Below are 19678 nucleotides of genomic sequence, written 5' to 3' on the forward strand. Positions count from 1 at the left end.
TGCATTTTATTAAAAAATAAAAAAGTTGAATAAAGTGATGTAAAGTTTTTTTTTATAGTAAAGGAAAATAAAGCATAGGCTAAGTGCATGATGCCGATGTATGAGAGGCCACCGTTTTGGCGGATGCCGCTCACCCGGTCCGACCCTGAACAGGAGAGAAGAGAACACAGGAGATCTCACCATCACGTAAGTGTTTAAACTTCATCATTTAAAACTTAAGTGCTTAATTTGAATAAAAAACTATTTAATTAAAAAAAAGGCGAAAGGTAAAAGTTGGTCAATAAAATTTAAATGGAATATTAAAAGCGCCCTGTATAAACCGTTATATTAAAATAAATAATATATTTAAATAATATACCGATTTATACAGGGTGCTACTTTCATACTGGGATTATAATCTTACTCTTCTCTTCTACTTTCGTCAAATTACGTTCGTCACAATGTTTATACAATTTAACTTCATATAGGTGGCATAAGATATATTGTACTTTATTTTATAAACTTTAAACTTTCTAATAAAATATATAATTCGAACACGATCGATTATCGAGATATGCACCTCAACTTATCATACTTTAAATATTTATTAGCGGGGTTTTTAATGAAATATGAAAATAATTAGCGGCGGGTTTTATTTACGTCTCATCAAAGATGACCTAAATCACATTGACCGTAAAGCGGCAACCGAGTATTCTGGTCGTTTGGCGGCCGAATGAAGGTTGGAATGCTGATTTATACGTAATTGTAAAATAAACTTATACATCGGAGCCGTTAAAACCGAATAATGACCGCCATATCCTAATGTCAAAGCAATAACTCGCGGTTTATTTTTGTTTATGAAATCGCTTCAGACGACGTTGGTTATTTAAATAGTAAATGAAATCATTAATCCTACTCCATGCGTAATAACGGAATTACTTTTAGTAAAGGTTTTGATATAATTTTCTGATAATCTTCATTAACTTTACCAACTTCTTTGTAATCATATCTCAAAGTCAGAAACGTAAGCCTATTACTTCATCACCTATTGATGGAAATCATAAGCCCCTCTCAAACTCTATTTCAAGTTTTATGACTTGATTACAAACATTGCCTATTGGAACTGTGCTCTACAGACCTAATGCTAAATGTAGAGTTCTAAGAAAAGATATAAGTACAACATAATTATCAAAAGATCTATACTTTAAAATAATACGTGTGGCACTCGGGGACTGCCGCGGTAAAGTTTATTTGCATAGCATTTTACGACATATGCAATTATAATTCGTATAGGTCTAGTCTATTCGCACGTACACAAACATCGTGCCGAAGTCTAGCAGTGCCGCACCGCTGTGCTGGTCGGAGTGGAGGTTTAATATAATATCTAATATCTATGGACGCTTCACACCACGTCAGTCTGGCCCTGTGCTAAGTACCTCAAGGACTTGTGTTACGGGTACCAGTCAACGGAAATATATTTAATCCTTTTTATTATATTATACATACAGTTAAGATTTTTATTACATCATACATATATTTAATATAGGTTCAGGTGTTAGGTTTTTTCGTTACGTATAGAATACGACAAAATGAACATGTACGGCCTAGTTTATTTTAAAGCTGATTATAACAGGTCTACGACTACTACACCAGAACTGAAAATTTTGGTCTAAACCAAACTACTAATAGTTCATGTAGATGTTGAAATACATCAAGTAAAGTTGCTAAGTTTTGCGGCGACAAGGTTGTATTGTATGCTGTTGATCGTGTCTACTCTAGATGCATTCTTGTATGCAATCTACAACATTATGCGACTGTCTTATGAGATTACAAAGGTTTCATAATACGTGTGGGATGTCGACGACTCTACTTTGAAGGTCGGCTTTGATATTACCGTGTAGGTACTCGTAGTAAAATAGGTGATAATTCCCATTTAGATCATTTAATCTGGAAACTTTTGAGGAAATGTGTTGTAGCCTCTTGTAAACTAAATTGATACGTGAGATTTACGATGTATGTGATGATGGAATGGAATATCCGATAGGAAATATTTTTTTTTACGATGCCAGAAATAAAACATTGTCAACAGCGGAACTTTCAGCTCGCATCAAAGGCGTTCGAGGAAGCGATGATAACATAAACATGGCCATGCTTCCGATAGTAGATATAGGTCGCGCGGGGCGGGGATAGGACGGGGTGCGTTTTACGTTCAGATTTAGCACACGTTGACGCACCGGCGCGCTAGTAGGCCGCGCGCGCGCATCATGGGCCGACTGCACACGTTCGTGGTGACGCTGCGCCGCGACTCCCGGGATACCAACTGGGGGTTGCGGCTGGTGGGCGGAGCGGACCTCGCAACGCCACTAATCGTGACAAGGGTACGGATTTTGTAAGGTGTTGTTTGTTTATGTGATGACATACCGGTGTGCAGGTCCCTCATCACGTTCGGTTATATTGATTGCCATCAAAATTGACGTATTGACGTCGATCATCATTACACCATGATGATTTCGCAATCTACAGTAGACACAATCGACGGCGACAATCATAGAGGACACGTTCATTACCGTGGACTTGTCCATCATTGGCGAAATTTCATGAAAGGATCAAAAGTGGTACACCGGCTTGTCGGCTACATCAACAGTACACTTAATCTGTAGCTGCCCTTTCCATGTAATGTTTTTAAAACTTCTGTAAGGAGAAATTTTGAATACAGTATCTACTTATATGTCACTGTGTATACTTATATGTCACTGTGTATATGATCACAACATTAGTCAAGAATAGGCTAACTGTGTTTTATAAACTGAGTTTCCATCAAACTTTTTATCGTTGATGTTATTGAATATCGTTGAAGCGCAGACGGCTGCGTTTCAAAAATAGAAATGCATTAGGCAATGATGGCATCGGTTTTGTTGATCTAAACTTTCATGGTTTTATTATAACGACAGCAGAATACACGTTCGTTAAATTTTATGTATTAGATGCATTCATCGTTTTGTTTACAGTTTCCAAAGACTTAAGCTATTTTGTTTACAAGCTTTAAAAACTTTGTCTGCTTTTTGTTTTCCGAAAATAATCGTTTACCAAAGGTACGTTTAAGAAAAGCTTAATTTGTTTAAGTAGTAATTAGTAGGTATTTATTTACGGCACGTCTATTTAAACTAATAAATAGAATTTTCACTGGTAAAATGAAAATTCTTTTGAAAGAATCTTCTACTGTTTACTTGCTATCATTAATGAAAGGGCTTAACTTTTATTTTATATTGGCCAACAAACTATCAAAAAAAAATATTTTGTTTTGTCTCCTTACACAGGCGAAGCTAGACTTACTTCCGATTGTTTTGCATTGAAGGCTACCTTCAGTAAACGCTTATACATAGGAAATTTACAGAAATTTCCATACATACATAAATTATTAGCATCAAAGTATTTTATTTTCACAGTTTATATTTAGCGCTCTTAACAAAAAAGTGTTAATAGTTCCTCACCCACTGGCGTTAAACATAAACCACATTTACCGAAGAGTTACGTTCTATTGTAAACAGTTTATACGTGTTGCAAGTGGGTTGAAGTCTATAGGTGCTGTGCAGCTTTTTTTTTATCGACACGAAGAAGGCTATGTTTGCGGTTTGTCAATAGTATGTTGTTTGTTTGTTTAGTAAACTCTAGAGTCTAGACTAAAACCTCGCTTGTCGGATTTAAGCTCAAGCTTCTTCAGAAGTATTAATAATTGAGGATATCTTATTCTTTTATTTACGGCCGTTCCCAATATTTGATCTATCTCTGGTTTTGCCCTACTAGAGATAGGAATAGCTCACAATTGACATAAAATATATGTCTCTAATGTCTAATGTGAGCTATTCATATCTCTAGTAGGGCAAAACCAGAGATAGATCATATATTGGGAACGGCCGTAAGTGTTTACGCCAGAAGAACATTAAACTTAGATCATAATTAGTATAATAATTAATTAATTTATATAAAAACCCTAAGGCCTAAAGTATTATCACTTAGTTTCATTACACTTTGTATAGTATTTAATACAGGGTGAAAAAACTAAGTGATCACAAAAAATATATATTACAACTATTACAACACTACTTTCACTGTAAGCTCTATATTATAAGGGAGTAAGGACACATACAAATCCTAAAATATAATCACTTAGTTTTGTTACACCCTGTATAGGACCATAGGCTTACATTCCTAATTCCTACGTTATCCATACTAATCCATACTATATAATATAATATAATTATATACTATATACTATACTATAATAATATTATAAATGCGAAAGTATGTCTGTCTTTCTATCTGTTACCTCTTCATGCCCAAGCCGCTGAATCGATTTTGAAAAATTTGGTATGGAGATACTTTGAGTCCCGGGAAAGGTCATAAAATACTTTTTATCCCGGAAAAATGTACGGTTCCCGCGGTATATACGAATTTAGGCGCAACGGAGTTGCGGGCGTCATCTAGTAAGGGATATACATAACCTTATGTAAACCTATGTTTATATAATATTTACTTTAACAATGTTTTAAACTTTCGCGTTGCATTATAATTAAACTTTTTAATCGGGACTTAACGCGACTTATTTAAGTAGTAATGCTACTACGAGTACATACTTTTTCTCGACGTTTCGGCCATGTTGCAACGGCCGTGGTTACGAGGGGACTGCAGGAGCGCGACGTCTTCGTTTGCACCGGGCGGTCGGTTCTACGACTACCCTCGAGTTGTCCAATATTTGTGTTCCAATACACTGAAAGTCAGTAGGTTCACTGCGACACAAAACACTAACTGTATCCGGGTTTACACTTATAGACACAGGTGACACACGCGGTTTGCACTTATTTATCACTGGATTCCAGGCGGGCGACAATTTAAATCCGTCCTCATGATTGAAATGTTTGTACTTTTTAATTTCAATGGCTTCACGTATTACTCTCGTGTGGTAATTACGATCCGTAGAGAGGATTTTAGGGTCGTGTAGCTCCATCCAGTGATTAGTCCCCATATCGAGCAGATATTCTGCTACCGCGGATTTATTTGTCTGGCGATTTTTCACTGCGGCTATGTGCTCTTTCACTCTTTCGCCAATAGTCCGTTTCGTTTGGCCAATGTACGAACTACCACAGCTACAATCTATTTTATAAACCCCAGGAGTTTGGAAAGGTAAGGAATCCTTTGGTGACCGAAGTACTTGTGATATTTTACGTAACGGAGTATACACAGTCAGAGATCAAAGTGAAGGAGGATGGTACATTATCCCACACTGTGTACAGAAAACCTACACACACTGACATATCTACACGCATCTTCTCATCATCATCCTCGGCATCTTCAATCTGTTATATCATCATTAACAAACAGAGCTCATAACCTTTGTGACCCTGAACATTTGCCCAAGGAGCTAACACATGTTCAGGAGGTACTTAGACGTAACGGGTATAAGGTGTCGAGGGGATTGAGAAGACAGAAGGAGAAAACGAGGTATCCAGAGGTGAACCGTCAAGCAGCATTTTTACCATACGTCAAAGGCGTAACGGACAAAATTGGAACAGAGCTGAGGAAATACTCCATTAAGACTGTGTATACTCCGTTACGTAAAATATCACAAGTACTTCGGTCACCAAAGGATTCCTTACCTTTTCAAACTCCTGGGGTTTATAAAATAGATTGTAGATGTGGTAGTTCGTACATTGGCCAAACGAAACGGACTATTGGCGAAAGAGTGAAAGAGCACATAGCCGCAGTGAAAAATCGCCAGACAAATAAATCCGCGGTAGCAGAATATCTGCTCGATATGGGGACTAATCACTGGATGGAGCTACACGACCCTAAAATCCTCTCTACGGATCGTAATTACCACACGAGAGTAATACGTGAAGCCATTGAAATTAAAAAGTACAAAAATTTAGAAAAATTTAGAGTAAAAGTATGTACTCGTAGTAGCATTACTACTTAAATAAGTCGCGTTAAGTCCCGATTAAAAAGTTTAATTTAACAATGTTTGTTAAGCTCCGTGGTCTAGTGGTATAGAGTTGCGGCGCTTGACTCGGAGGTCGTGGGTTCGATTCCCGCATTGGAAACTAACATGTTTCCAATGCGGGAATCGAACCCACGACCAAGTTTTGTTAGGACAATGCAGGCTGATCACCTGATTGTCTGACAAGTAAGATGATCCATGCATCGGATGGGCATGTAAAAAGTCGGTCCTGCGCCTGATCTCTCGCCGGTCGTGTCGGTCTTCCGTCCCACTGGGCTATGAGAGTAAAGGAATAGAGAGTGCTCTTGTGTACTGCGCACACACTTGGGCACTATAAAATTACTCCTGCGTAGCTGGCCTGGTTTCAATGAAACCGGCCACAGTCACCGAAACCGGTATTCGATCGGCTGTCTCGTAACATTTACATGACGTTACGTGAGTCAGCAGCAGTAAGTTCGTGTTTATTTATAACGAAAGCCGGTCCGATGATGTCTAGTACAGCAGGGCACAATATGTACCAACATCTATACTGATATTGTTAGTATGTGTGTCTGTTTGTTACCTCTTTCAATTTAATTCAATCCAATCTATTCATTTGCATGACATATTAAATGTCTTAAGTCTTCTTCGTGCATATAGCCCGTCACAGACTTAAGCTATAATATATCTATAATATAAAAATGAGTCGCTGAATGTGTTACTAAGCGCAAAACTCGAGAACGGCTGAACGGATTGGGCTAATTTTAGTCTTAAAATATTCGTAGAATTCCAGGGAAGGTTTTTAAGTGACACGAAGGTCACCGGGACAGCTAGTATTAATATATTTATAGCTAGACATATTTTCTATACTAAATCCACATGCCACAGAAATATATATTATAGCTGAGTGTGTGGTCACGCGAAATTAGTATAGAAAATATATATTAATATACCGAGCTATAAATATATTAATATATATTATAGCTAAGTCTGTGACGGGCTTAAGTCTCTGAACTAAATTAGATGTCTAGTTGAGCACAGATTTGTGAAGAAATTAACAGCTTATAGTAAGCTGTCAATTTGAATTCTCTGTTACCAGCATACAGTATGCACGTAACTTTACTTTTACTATGCAATGAGTACAGAACGTCGCGTACGTGATAGAACTACATTATGATATGTGCATATGTACACAGAGCATATTATGTATGTCGTTTTTTGTATGCATTGCATTACTGGAAAAACAGTGTCACTCTCACGACCATGATAAATCAAAGGATCCATCACAGGTTCAAATCCTGCAAGGGTTCTAGAGCTTATATTAGAGAATTAGAGAATAGTTTTTGTATGGGAGCCCCCCCTTAAATTTTTATTTTATTTTAATATTATTATTAAATATTAAAGTACACACTACACATATAACAAAAGAATGTGTGAAAAATTCAAGTGCCATTATTGATATAGAGCGAAAAAGGCCGCAAAAATCACGTTTGTTGTATGATAGCCCCCCTTAAATATTAATTTTATTTTGTTTTCAGTATTTTGTTATTATAGCGGCAACAGATATACACAATCTGTGAAAATTTCAGAAGTCTAGCTATAGTGGTTCTTGAGATACAGCCTGGAGACAGGCAGACGGACAGATAGACGGACAGACAACGAAGTCTTAGTAATAGGGTCCCGTTTTTACCCTTTGGGTACGGAACCCTAAAAACAATTGAGTAGTTACTACATCAATATTCTAACACAACAATAATCTTAACTGTTAGTGAAATAGACAAACATCGATAGGTCAATGGATTTTATGGCACGGAGTACTTTCTTTCATCGAAGAAATTGCTTCATAGGCAGTTACGGACCTACGTCATTCGGTCGGACTAAGTCAATTCCATGTTAATCGTGATCTTGTCGGCTGGGTTTGACACAACGCGACCAATTTACGTAGTTCCGCCATCTGCCTATGAATCAACTTCTCTGATAGTACATACCTAGTACAAACGTAAGTACTAGTTACGCAATATACGTTTCTAGACCGAAAAGCGGAACATACTGCGTCTTTTATTAGCTCCAGTGACTCACGGGCAATATGGCCGAGGAAATTCGGCGCAATCAAAGTCCTTAATGGCAAATGTAAAATGGTCCAAGGCTACATAAAATTAGTTCATAATTTACAACCTTTCGGTTTAAAAACATAAAGATAAGATTATACCCATGAGTAATGGAATATCGGTTTATGTTGTAACGACTAATGGAAAGTTGAGTGTTCTTGCTCGGTTTGAGGAATATATCCAAGAACTATGGTGATGGAAATTACTTTGTAGTTTCTGTAATGACTAATGAGACAACGTGTGCCAATTTCAAGAAAAGATATAGGTTTAGAGAGAAAGTAAATTCTCTTCATCAATGGCAGCTCATAGTTGTCAAACCAATGATGTATCAACATATCACATGGAGCTCTTTCTACTACATACATGGGCGTAGCCAGCCTTGGGCACAGGGTGGGGCAGCTGAGCAGTCAAACTATCCCCCGCGCTTTTTGTTTTGATCGCACTTTTTTCATGTCGACTAATTTTTTTGTGGAACTTTCTTACGGATATTATGATTGTTGTTAGTATAAGAAAAAAAAATGTTTAATTTATACGCACCTTATAGGTCAGAGCCAGGATGGGGCAAGCGCCCCAGCTTGCCCCAGTATGGCTACGCCCATGACTACATAGTATTAGCAAGCGTCTGCTCTCAACATGTTTAGTAGTGAAAACATTTGGCGTTCAGTTTTGTGTACCTTAAAATCTGTCGCAAACATTTTTAATACAAGTAAGTTTATCTTACATAGCCTGAAAGTTCTGGTAGAATACGATCAAATGGCGTCTTGAGACAATCGCCTTTTTTAGACTGCAACAGCTCTAATATACTCAAGAGTCAATGTACAGAATGTGCGAAATGTTGAACATTTCGCCAACTGTTATTTCTTTTCGAACAAACTTTGAAATAGTATAATATGATTGTTATAAATAAATTCTGTGTATATTTTCGTAGCTAACAACTTGCGTATTAAATTCGCGACATTCTTAAATTATTGCTAACGCTGTTCAATGAACTCAAAGTATTTTATTTTGATCGCATTTGTAATTGGCCACTTGGCTTCATCAATCTGGCTAGCGATGCTTTCTATTTGACGTCCTAAAACATGAGAGAGGTTTTTGTTTTTACTGTAAATACCAGAATAATAATGAGTCATTTATGTATAATTTATCGCAGTATTTTGATATAGAAAACTGTTGCTTTTTATTTTAATACGACTAATGTTTTTCATCATGTAACTGCCGCACTCAGAGTGGAAAATTAATTAGTTAAATGTAATTAATTAAAAATTTTTACATAAGCCTCATACATTATCTGTCAAACTCTTCATTAAATCGAAGGTAAATCGTAATTAAATGTCTCTGAGTACGGCGGTAAGAGTTTTTATGCTCCTCATGATAAGAAACTAGGCATTTGCATCCGTTGTGAATAATTTATACAGAGCGAAGTAACCACTCGTCGAATACTGTAGTACCTGGGACAAGATTTAAATGTCAGTTTGTTTGACGAGTCACATACGGCATTCTCGCAACATAGTCTAGTCCAGAGGAAAGAACTAGTCAATACGTTTGGGACCAACTATGTGCGGGTTTCCTCACGATGTTTTCCTTCACCGTACGAGCGTCCGTATTATGTTCTTGAGATCAGAAAATGTCTCATTGGTACACGCCTCCACCCGGGATCGAACATGCACCCTCTATGAGTGCTAATAGGTAGACATTTGTCTACCTATTAGGACACGGACGCTCTATGATAAGAAGACCCTTTTAAAATTCTGAAATTAAACGTACAAGATATTTATAGCTTAGGTACTTTCCATCTCCATGGTTTCCAAATTCGACCGCACTATTTGCGCCCATGACGTCATTTGTCGGTACAATTGTAAGCTAATTATCGGCTCGATGACGCGATAATGAACGTGTTGAAAGGCACACCTGCTTTCCGATCAGCTGATTGACGGGTGACGTCAGCGACTGTCATGTCATGTTGAGTCATGACGCGATGGCTGCGGAACCCACGCGCGTCCTCGCCATTGACTGAGGAAGCGGTGGATTTGCGCAGATCAGATATGCCGACCTCCATAGGGTTTGACGGTTGTTTTCAATAAAAATGTCGGCGCTGGCACGGCGACGCCGCGGCCGCAATTAGCCTGGCCCCCGGCCAACGCGGTGCATAGCGGCCCGTCCTGCCCCCGGCTTGAGGCAAGGTCGACACGATTGATTACCCCCGAGCCTTTACTTCGAATCATAAGTGATGAGTTCCAAATATGAATGGGCATGACAGGTCGGCCGTGTTGCATTCATGCATTGCATCGGGGCTAACTGACAGAAACAATATGAGATAGAAATTTGGCGCTCAATCCAATGTCATTTAGAGCCAAGTTAAAAATGGTTTAATACATTAATCCGCAAATTAAAAAATACCTTCGATAAATAGGACGTGATTCATAAAAATGTCACATTTTGTAATTACACGGTAAACCCGTAGAGGGTCTACGCGGCTACGCAGGGTGCTACGCGGATAAGGTTTCGTAGCATGTGCTACGAACTTTAAATGATCGCCTTTATTCTATAACTTACAACGTAGAATATTCTCGTGTCATAGTGTTTGTGCGCGAACTCCTCCAAAACGGCTCAACCGATTTTAATGAAGTTTCGTATGTACATTCGTTAGGCCTGAGAATACGTTTTTATCTACCTTTTATATTGATACTAGAAATAATTTATAAGGCAAAATAACGTTTTTCTGGTCAGCTGGTGTTACTGTAATATTTATTGTTTTATGAATTCTGTATAATAAATAAATAATATAACTTCCAGGTGACTCCAGGCGCGCCGGCGGGTCAGAGCCTGCTGCGCGGCGACATCATAGCCAAGATCGACGACTACGACGCGCGCGACCTGCGACACGAGGACGCGCAGAACCTGTTCCGGAACGCGCCCAAACAAATCAAACTGGTGGTCCAGAGGTAACGTTCAGAGCTTACTATGATATACATTATACGCGTTAAAGCAGAAAGGGTAAGGTGACCAGCAACTATACTGATTGCCGTACTCAGAGTCGAACATTAATTACTTAAGGGCCTGTTGCACCACTTCCTAATAAGTGCCGGATAGGCTATCTACCACTTAACTTGACAGATCGAGTATGGAGAATCTGTCAAAAAGTTGTGGATAGCATATCCGGCACTTTATCCGGAAGTGGTGAAACAGGCCCTCAATATAATCTGTCAAACTAATTATCTATCAAACTCTTAATTAAATTGAACGTTCATCATAATTAAGTTATTTATTACAATATTGTTAAATACACGACCGGTTTCGAAAAAAATCATCATCAGGTGTACTACTATTTTTTCGAAACCGGTCATGTATTTAACAATTTTGTAATAAATTTACTAAAATAAAGTGGAATAAGATGAATTTCCACCAAGAAGTGACAGTACACTTAATATCATATCATAATTAAACTTTCTGAGCGCGGCAGTGAGTGTAACAAATCAAAGTAAAAATATTGTAGGGTAGGGTGTTAGATTAGGGTATGTGTCCGTTATATAAAGTTCACTGTTAAGTAACAGGCAGCAGCGCTGAAATATTGACTTGCATAATCCATAGACAAATTCATGACGTTGGGCGTTTCTCATAGAAACATAAATGATAAAAGTCAAAAGTAAGTCTTTCAGCGATGCTGCTTTCACAGTAAACTCTTTATAAGGGAAAAATAAACGCCCTTAAGTATTATCACTTTATTTTGTTACTAATTGTATAGTTTATTCGCGGTAAAAGGAAGATGGGTAAAATAGACTATCCACAACAATATTAAACCTCAATATATCATTGTTGACTACCCAACACCAGGTAGAAGGAAGAATGTACCGTCAAAGAAATTCATAGGCAGTTGAGTACAGACCGACGTCATTTGGTCGGATTATTTCAATTCAGTGTAATTCGTGATCTGTTCGCTGGTATGACAAAACGCGACCAATTTTCGTAGGTCCGCCATCTGCCTTTGAATCAACTTTTTTAATAGTACATAAGATAATGCCCGTTATAGACATGTTAATGCATAAGTGCTGTAACTCACGTTACATGACTTACCAACCGCAAGTTATCATCTTGTTTTGATTCAGTTTTATCACTTGTACCAATTTGCTTCTTATCATAAATGGTCGTTGTTAAGCATTTGTGTATTAACCCACAAAAACTTTTTTATTTAATTATGAATGCCGTCTTGTTCTAAATGATCTAAAGAACATAACTGCATTCATAACTCAATACGTAATTTTTACAAAAAACTTTGACAGACGCGCGCGGCCTACGACTGTCGCGATGCACGGAATTGTACCTTAAGTACACACATACTTAACATCGTTGATCGTCCATAACAAGCTGTCATAGTGTGGGCTTATAAAGATAGTTTGATACGGCTTATAAATTGATATTCGTCAGATTGCGAATACCTGCTGATCGCTGATCACAAATCCTTGGACTAATTCGACGTTCATGCTCCAGTTACGAATGATTTACTGTAAATACACAACTCATGGCTGCTAAAACTGCTTTCAACATTACGAGTATTTAGGTAAATTACCGTGGCATATTTAATTTCCTCTGGCACTCGAAACGGATACGAGTTTTAAGTTTATTTAGGGTCATCGAGATCGGGACGAATAAATATACTCTCTTTCTCTTTTTTAAATTCCTACTCACTGTTTCGTAGAGTCTCAGAAGATACGACCAATAGTATGTTACGATATGAATTGACACGGCCGCGGCGGAACGCAAGCATTGTAGACGCATTTGATTTTTCTGGAGAATCCGTATAGTATACAGGATTATTTTATCACCAGTACAATAAATACATAATAGTTGTCAAAAATAAAAAATACTAGAGATTTTTGTTACTACCCCTTTGAAACAAAAAAACAAAAATATCAAGCCCCGGACTTATCCGCTAAACTACTAAAAAATTACGCATTTGAGGCAACTCGTGCGCCGCCCCCCGGCCGATCGCTTACCTCACCCCGCCGCCCCCTACCTCAAACCGCACCCGTTGTCGCCTTGTAATTAGTGCGCCCAAGCGGTATTAGATTGGATAAAGGATAAATTAATTGAAATGACAAAAAAAATATTTGTGAAATATACTCTATTGTCGATACCAATGACGTGGTAAAATTTATAATAATATCTATGGACGCTTCACACCACGTCAGTCTGGCCCTGTGGTAAGTACCTGAAGGACTTGTGTTACAGGTACCAGACAACGGAAATATATTTAATACTTTTATACTATACATATATTTAAGATTTTTATTATATGATACACATATTTAATACACATCCATGACCCAGGAACTTTGAAAACTTTTTGTTCCGTCGGCGGGACTCGAACCCGCGACCCCCGGCTTGAGTTACCAACGCGCTCACCACTGAGCCACAGAGGTCGTATATTTATTGTACTGGTGAAAAAAATAATCACTGTATTTTATGTTCTGGACTTGCTACATCCGTGTTAAAAAATATTTTGATTAGATGGTATTAAATAACGGATTGCATTTTATAGAGCATAAATCAACGACTTTGTTTAGCATCTAAGTATTACGGTATTAAGTATAACTTAAGTAATTTCATGTTTTAAATTTTTAATCAATTTTAAAATTGTCACTTGAATGAATAATGATGACAACTGTTAAGCCTCTTGATCACTAAGCAACACTGGCGCGAGACATAACAATCCAACATTGTTGTCTGGTGTACACGAGGCTTTATAATCCCAATCGACCAATGCAGGGGCGGATCTAGTCCTCACCTGTACACGCTGCCCAGCTCGCCCGGCAGTTTTGTGGGCCGAGTGCCCACTCCCACCTTCTATCACGAGCTCGCCGAGTAAGACCCACCTAGGTGTCGTATATAGGTGTTATCCGTGACTCACTGTCGCATGAGTAACGCGTCAGCTGATGCGTATAAGGCCAGATCGGGTAAGAAAAACCTACTTATATGGGGAAAGAGGTCCGTGCTTTATTTATTTTTGGCGTAAGAGGAACAAGTAACTGAGCCGGTTCTCTTTCCCTACATGCAAACTTACCCCATCTGACAATAACAATTGGATATTGCGATAAGTACGTTAATATTGTGTGCGATAGATGCCCCTAAATAGTTGTCCTATATAAAGGCCCCTTGCCAATATATAAAGGATTGCATGGAGACGATGCAGCCTAAAACCTTGAACTAAAACTTTAACATATTAAAATTTATGATAAAACCTAGTGATTCTGAATTGCTTTTTAACTATAACAGCATTTTTCATTGAAGCTTTTTTTCATGCATTCATTAACACAGCTTTGTCATTTTCGATTTACTACTTACTTAAATTAAATGCATCAAAATTTTCCTGAACAATAAAATGTAAATTTTTTCAACCTATATCTTTTTGGTGTCATATATTCTCCTTTGTTATTAAACTCATTAGTTGAGCATTTGATACATAATATTCAAGAATGTTCGTCACACTCACAGTCGACCATGTTTAGGGATGCCGACGATGAGTTGCCCCGAGGGACGCCCATCGCCCCGCGGTCACCTGTCCCGACATCATATCCGCCACCGTACAGGTAATCATACATATCTATTAGGTGTAGAAAAATTTGCTATTTTGGGCATATTATGATCACTATCATATACCCAAATACAAAACAGATAAATTTTAAACAATATAAATTCTTAAGCATCAAAATAAATACATATTATGTGTAATGAGTTTGTTTCCATTATGTGTTTTTCTCAATTCGTTAGCCATCATTTTCGACCATCAATACCTCACTTTTATCAGTCGAGACTCCAGACTTTAGACTTATCCTCCATGTTACATTAAATGATATTATAAACTACCTTACAACTTAAGCACTTCTGAAAACTGAAGAGCTGTTATACTAGGTAGAAAGGAAAACAGTTTATAAATTAAATAATAATTATTAAATTATTAATATTCAAAATTAAATTCACACACAATATTCAATCTTTTTTCCCTCACCAGGCAACCCAGTCCAAACCCGGCGGTGCTAAAGGGTCCGGACTCACTTCCCCGCAGCACGCCGCGGCTGCAGAGCACTCAGTCCGACTACCAGTTCCCCATGCAACAGGAGGGAGAGTACAGGAGCTTCCTGCTGTCCCCCTCCTCCGTGCGGACGGACGACACTGTTGATGAGTCTATCAATAGCCAGGTGAGTGTACAAAGTACTATCAGAGAAGTTGATTCATAGGCAAATGGAGGACTTAAAAGTTATTTGGTCGGGTTAAGTCAAACCCATCCGACATCATCATCATCATCATCATCAAACCCACCCGGATGCAACGAAGTTATAAAAAAACACCAACTTACAACTATAGCATTTTTGCTCTACTTGTAATATATTACTTACCAACATTTTTGTGTCGTGTCGTTGCAAATTTTGCCGTCTAGCCCTCTTTCGCAACGCACCATAAGGAACATCCTTCCAAAAATTGCCGTTTTTTTTTCATAAATGGAGGCTTTAGGGCCGGAAAAATGATTTGAAATAAAAAGTGTGCATTTTATGTGTTATAGATATATTAGCCAGGTGATGAAGTAGATAAGGTACAAAGTATGTTAAAAATATGAGGGGAAAAAATGAGTTAATTTCCGTATGTTACAAAATGTTAGCTATCGTGTTCTTCAACTCACGTCTTCAATTCACACCTCGGGTAAGCAGAGATAAAGCGAAAGCGTAACGTGGTTCGTGGCCGAGACTTCGTGCACTCGGCGCGCACGCACACATTCAAACCGAGCATGGTGTAGTTACTTAAAGATGTTATACTTTTTTATACTGTGCTTATACGATAGCCACAACCCACACGTTGAACCACGATGGACAGTTACAGCACTGCACCTTAATTGCAATCGCGCAGCATTCTAAACTGAGCATTACCCCGATAGTGGTTTCCGCCTTTAATTGTCTATCATGGTCCAAGTTGCAGAGGCACAGTTAGTCTAAGATACAATGTAAAAGTGCGCTACAGCCAGTTCGTTAATTAATGGAATGTAACAAAACAAAGTGAACTCTTTGGTATAAATACATCAGGATGTGTATGTATACTTACCAAAGGAAAAAAAAGTGAACACTATGAAAGTAGCAGCGGTGATACGAAACATGCTTATGTTGACGGCATAATGATTGCCCTACCTATGAATGTTTATCTTCCACATGATTTATGCTACCGATTGTCATATGATTGCCAAATTTTCATAAATTGCTCCTTGCCCTCTTATCGCACAGGTATCCGTGCCAAAACAGTAAACATGTTTATAACGATTTCACACAATATTTATTGCTGCCTCATTATTCAGTAAATTCAGTATTTAAACCTTAAAACTTGGTTGAATCATAACACTGCTGAATCAGAAAATCATAAACTGAATTTGGCAAACACTTAATTTATTATTTTAAAATGAAATGTTACCTATAATAAATTCCATTGATATTTGAGATAATATTGTGAAAATCGATGAATAACTCAAATATGTACCACTTAAACATAACTTAAATCGAGAACAGCTTAGCAATGATTTAGAGCGTCTACGCGTACCGTCAATATTGGGAAGCCGCTAACAAAATATTTAAATATAGACCATTTTTTAACTCGCGCTTTTAATCTGGCGCTCTTCCAGAACTACTTTTGATAATATTAATTAGATACAGCAAGTAATTGATAATGTGGCTCCGGAGATTATAGATGTGTTCTGGATCGTTCGACGAATGTCTAGCATGTGGACTGTGTAAGAATTTGGCGATGGCGTTGACAGTAATTAAGGATGTATTGGCTATTGGCAATTAATTCTGTATTGAATGATCTATTAATGGACGCTACGGAGTGTGAGATTTCATGTTTGTAATACTGAATACATCTTCTTAGGTCATCAGCCTTAGCAAATTGACAATAAATATTCTTGGGATTGTTTCATACTCGTAGCAGTAGCGAAAGTCGTATCTGGGGGCACGGGAGTGCCCCCGCCAAGATGAGCCAAGCGAAGTACATTTTAAATTATTATTTATTATTTTGGTCGTTGTACCTAAAAATTTTTCTTTAAATATTTATTAGAGCTTGTCTAATTTGAAATGACGCCCTCCACCACTTCACTAGTTGATATAAATAAAAAATTTGGTATGCGTGGAAGGGGCGCGTCATTTTAAGCTAGACAAGCCCTACCTTTAAACATCCAAATTAATTATACTCACTGTTTGGCAATCACAATTAAATTCCAATACATAAAAACAATAGCTACATCACAATAGTATGCGCGTGCCCACGAGGCTGTTGGAGGTTTTCGCCTACGTCCGATTTCCCGTCATATTTCCAAAATAGAATGCATTGAAATTTGTCGGGTATAGCGACTGGAGTCAGTCCGCGACCGCTCGCTCTACGACACGCTAGTAACTATAGTGACAGTGCACCATGGCGCTCAATCCCAACTTCTTCCCCAACGGTTACCAGGATCCGAAGCATCCTGATGAGGAGCAGGTCACCAACTGGGTGCGTTTTCTTGGATATACTAGCCGAATGTGATGTATCGTGAGTTCAGTGATTCTCGAATGTTCGATTAGAATCGAGTGTGCGATTGTGACGTAAAAATCTCGTGAAATTCAAGTATCGGATACATAAAATTTTATAGCTGCTACGAGTTATCCTGAACATTGGCGTTATCATTAATCATTACTCTTAGTCTGATAGCCATGTGGACACATGGGTCCATGATGGCAAATACATCTCATGCACGTGTAAAGATGTTCGTCTTAATTTGCTCATGATCGATGTCATCGATGTCGATTGTGTAAAATAATGACGGCAAGCATAAACTACCTTAGGAAAAATAGGCGTTTAAGGAAAGATATGCGTTTAAGTTTTTATTCTATCTTAACGGTACGAATCATACAGTTTTATATTAAAACTCTCATATCCTAATAGCTTACAATCCAGAATATTAACTGTAGAGTATGAAATAGAATAGAGAAATTATATCTAATGTACGATACAGTTAATGTAATCTTGTTGCCAATATTTTGGCATTTTATGTGCAAATAACTTGCACTCTAAATAAATGTGGATCGTAGAAATGTTTTAGATGAAGTAACTACCTACATTAACGTGAATAATAGTAATAAATACTTTATCTAGTTTTCGCAGACAACGTTATTTCACATTTTCCTTATTTTAATCTCATTTTCAAAGTTTTTCATAGAATACGCAAACTCGACATCCATTCTTCTCTCATAAGTAGAGAGTATCGTTATGTTGGTATCATAAAATTTACCATGCCTGAAATATTTCAGTGAAGCAAATGTGGTTTATTTTGAGCTATTTGAAGTAAGGCATGGACAAGAAGTCAACATTAATATAACTTCTGACCTTCAGTCAGCAATATCGTAACATTCGCAAATAGTTGCGGCTAGGAATGCTGAGATTTCAAACAGATTATGAATTGGAAATTTTCTGTAATCTAGAGCTGAAGAATTGCGTCAGTAGCCAAAGCTCGGACTTTGTAAACACCGAGTGGACGAAAATAAACATTGAGATTTTGTTGTTCGCCCATTGGCTCGCACTATCCTTGCCTATTGCCTCCGTAATGCCTATTACCCGAATATTTTTGGCAGTAACATGCGATGTATCGCTGATAGTCTGGCTCTTTACGAAATACGAAAAGATCCTATTACATCGACGCGCCAGCGCTAAAAATAAGAATTAATAACGAGCGATGCGTGAAAATCGTCTGTTTTCCATTAACACATGTTATTTTAGATGTAACATTGTCTTGGTGATGGGCATAATAAGAGACAGTAGAAATTGAAAAATTAAAAAATATGCTGATGCTGCTTTTAATGTCTAAAAACGAAGTTGTCTATTCTATACATATTATAAAACAAAGTCGCTTTCTTTCCCTCATGTCCCAGGAAAAAACGGGGAAAATTATTTGAAAGGGCTAACTTGAACGCGCTAATCTCAGGAACTACTGATCCGATTTGAAAAATTATTTCAGTGTTAGATAGCCCATTCATTGAGGAAGGCTATAAGCTATATTTTATCACGCTGAGGCTAATAGGAGAATGTGGAAAAAACGGGGGAAATTATTTGAAAGGGCTTATCTCGCGAACTACTGGAGCAATTTTTATGTTATTTGGCACAGATAAGAAGTAGACCACGTGAAGGATCATAGGCTATCGATTTTAATCATTTTTACAGTGGCTATATATTTTATACCAGTGCGGCGCCGGGGCGGGTCGCTAGTTATATTATAAAAGCTAATCTTCCGTAATTAATCAACACAAAATTCTGGAAAACTATTTTACGATGACATAGAGTAATGTCTTAACATCATATATTTTGTCAATTTTATGTGTGTGTAAGGTGCAATCCCTGTGCTGTGCAGGTGCAATATCTGAAAGATCGGTGGGTCCCTTTTCTGAACTTAATTAAATTCAAGTTTAATGATGATTAAACTTGAATTTAATTAAGAGTTTGACAGCCAATGGTCGTCCAATGGTCGAAATTCGCCCTTAGTTTCAACGATATTAGGACTACTATATTTTGTAAAAAAATATTGACTTTATCATATATATATTTTTTTAATCTTGTC

General features: G+C 37.6%; 1 protein-coding gene across 11 annotated transcripts in view; it reads left to right on the forward strand.

Annotated features, from left to right (window-relative positions):
- LOC121730946 (PDZ and LIM domain protein 3) overlaps positions 1–19678 on the forward strand; it is a 29191-nt gene that overhangs the window by 244 nt on the left and 9269 nt on the right. For 2 of the 11 annotated variants that reach the window (XM_042120181.1, XM_042120180.1), the window contains exons 2-6: positions 59–186; positions 10855–11003; positions 13825–13920; positions 14565–14645; positions 15068–15254. In XM_042120181.1, the coding sequence (XP_041976115.1) occupies positions 88–186; positions 10855–11003; positions 13825–13920; positions 14565–14645; positions 15068–15254 (612 nt within the window). In that variant the 5' untranslated portion in view covers positions 59–87. Of the gene's footprint in view, positions 1–58; positions 187–2187; positions 2358–10854; positions 11004–13824; positions 13921–14564; positions 14646–15067; positions 15255–19678 lie in introns of those variants that run through there. The other 9 variants (XM_042120182.1, XM_042120185.1, XM_042120179.1 and 6 more) reach the window with 8 other exon arrangements.

Source organism: Aricia agestis, chromosome 10 (genome assembly GCF_905147365.1).
Source record: "Aricia agestis chromosome 10, ilAriAges1.1, whole genome shotgun sequence".
In the NCBI taxonomy this organism is placed as follows: domain Eukaryota; kingdom Metazoa; phylum Arthropoda; class Insecta; order Lepidoptera; family Lycaenidae; genus Aricia; species Aricia agestis.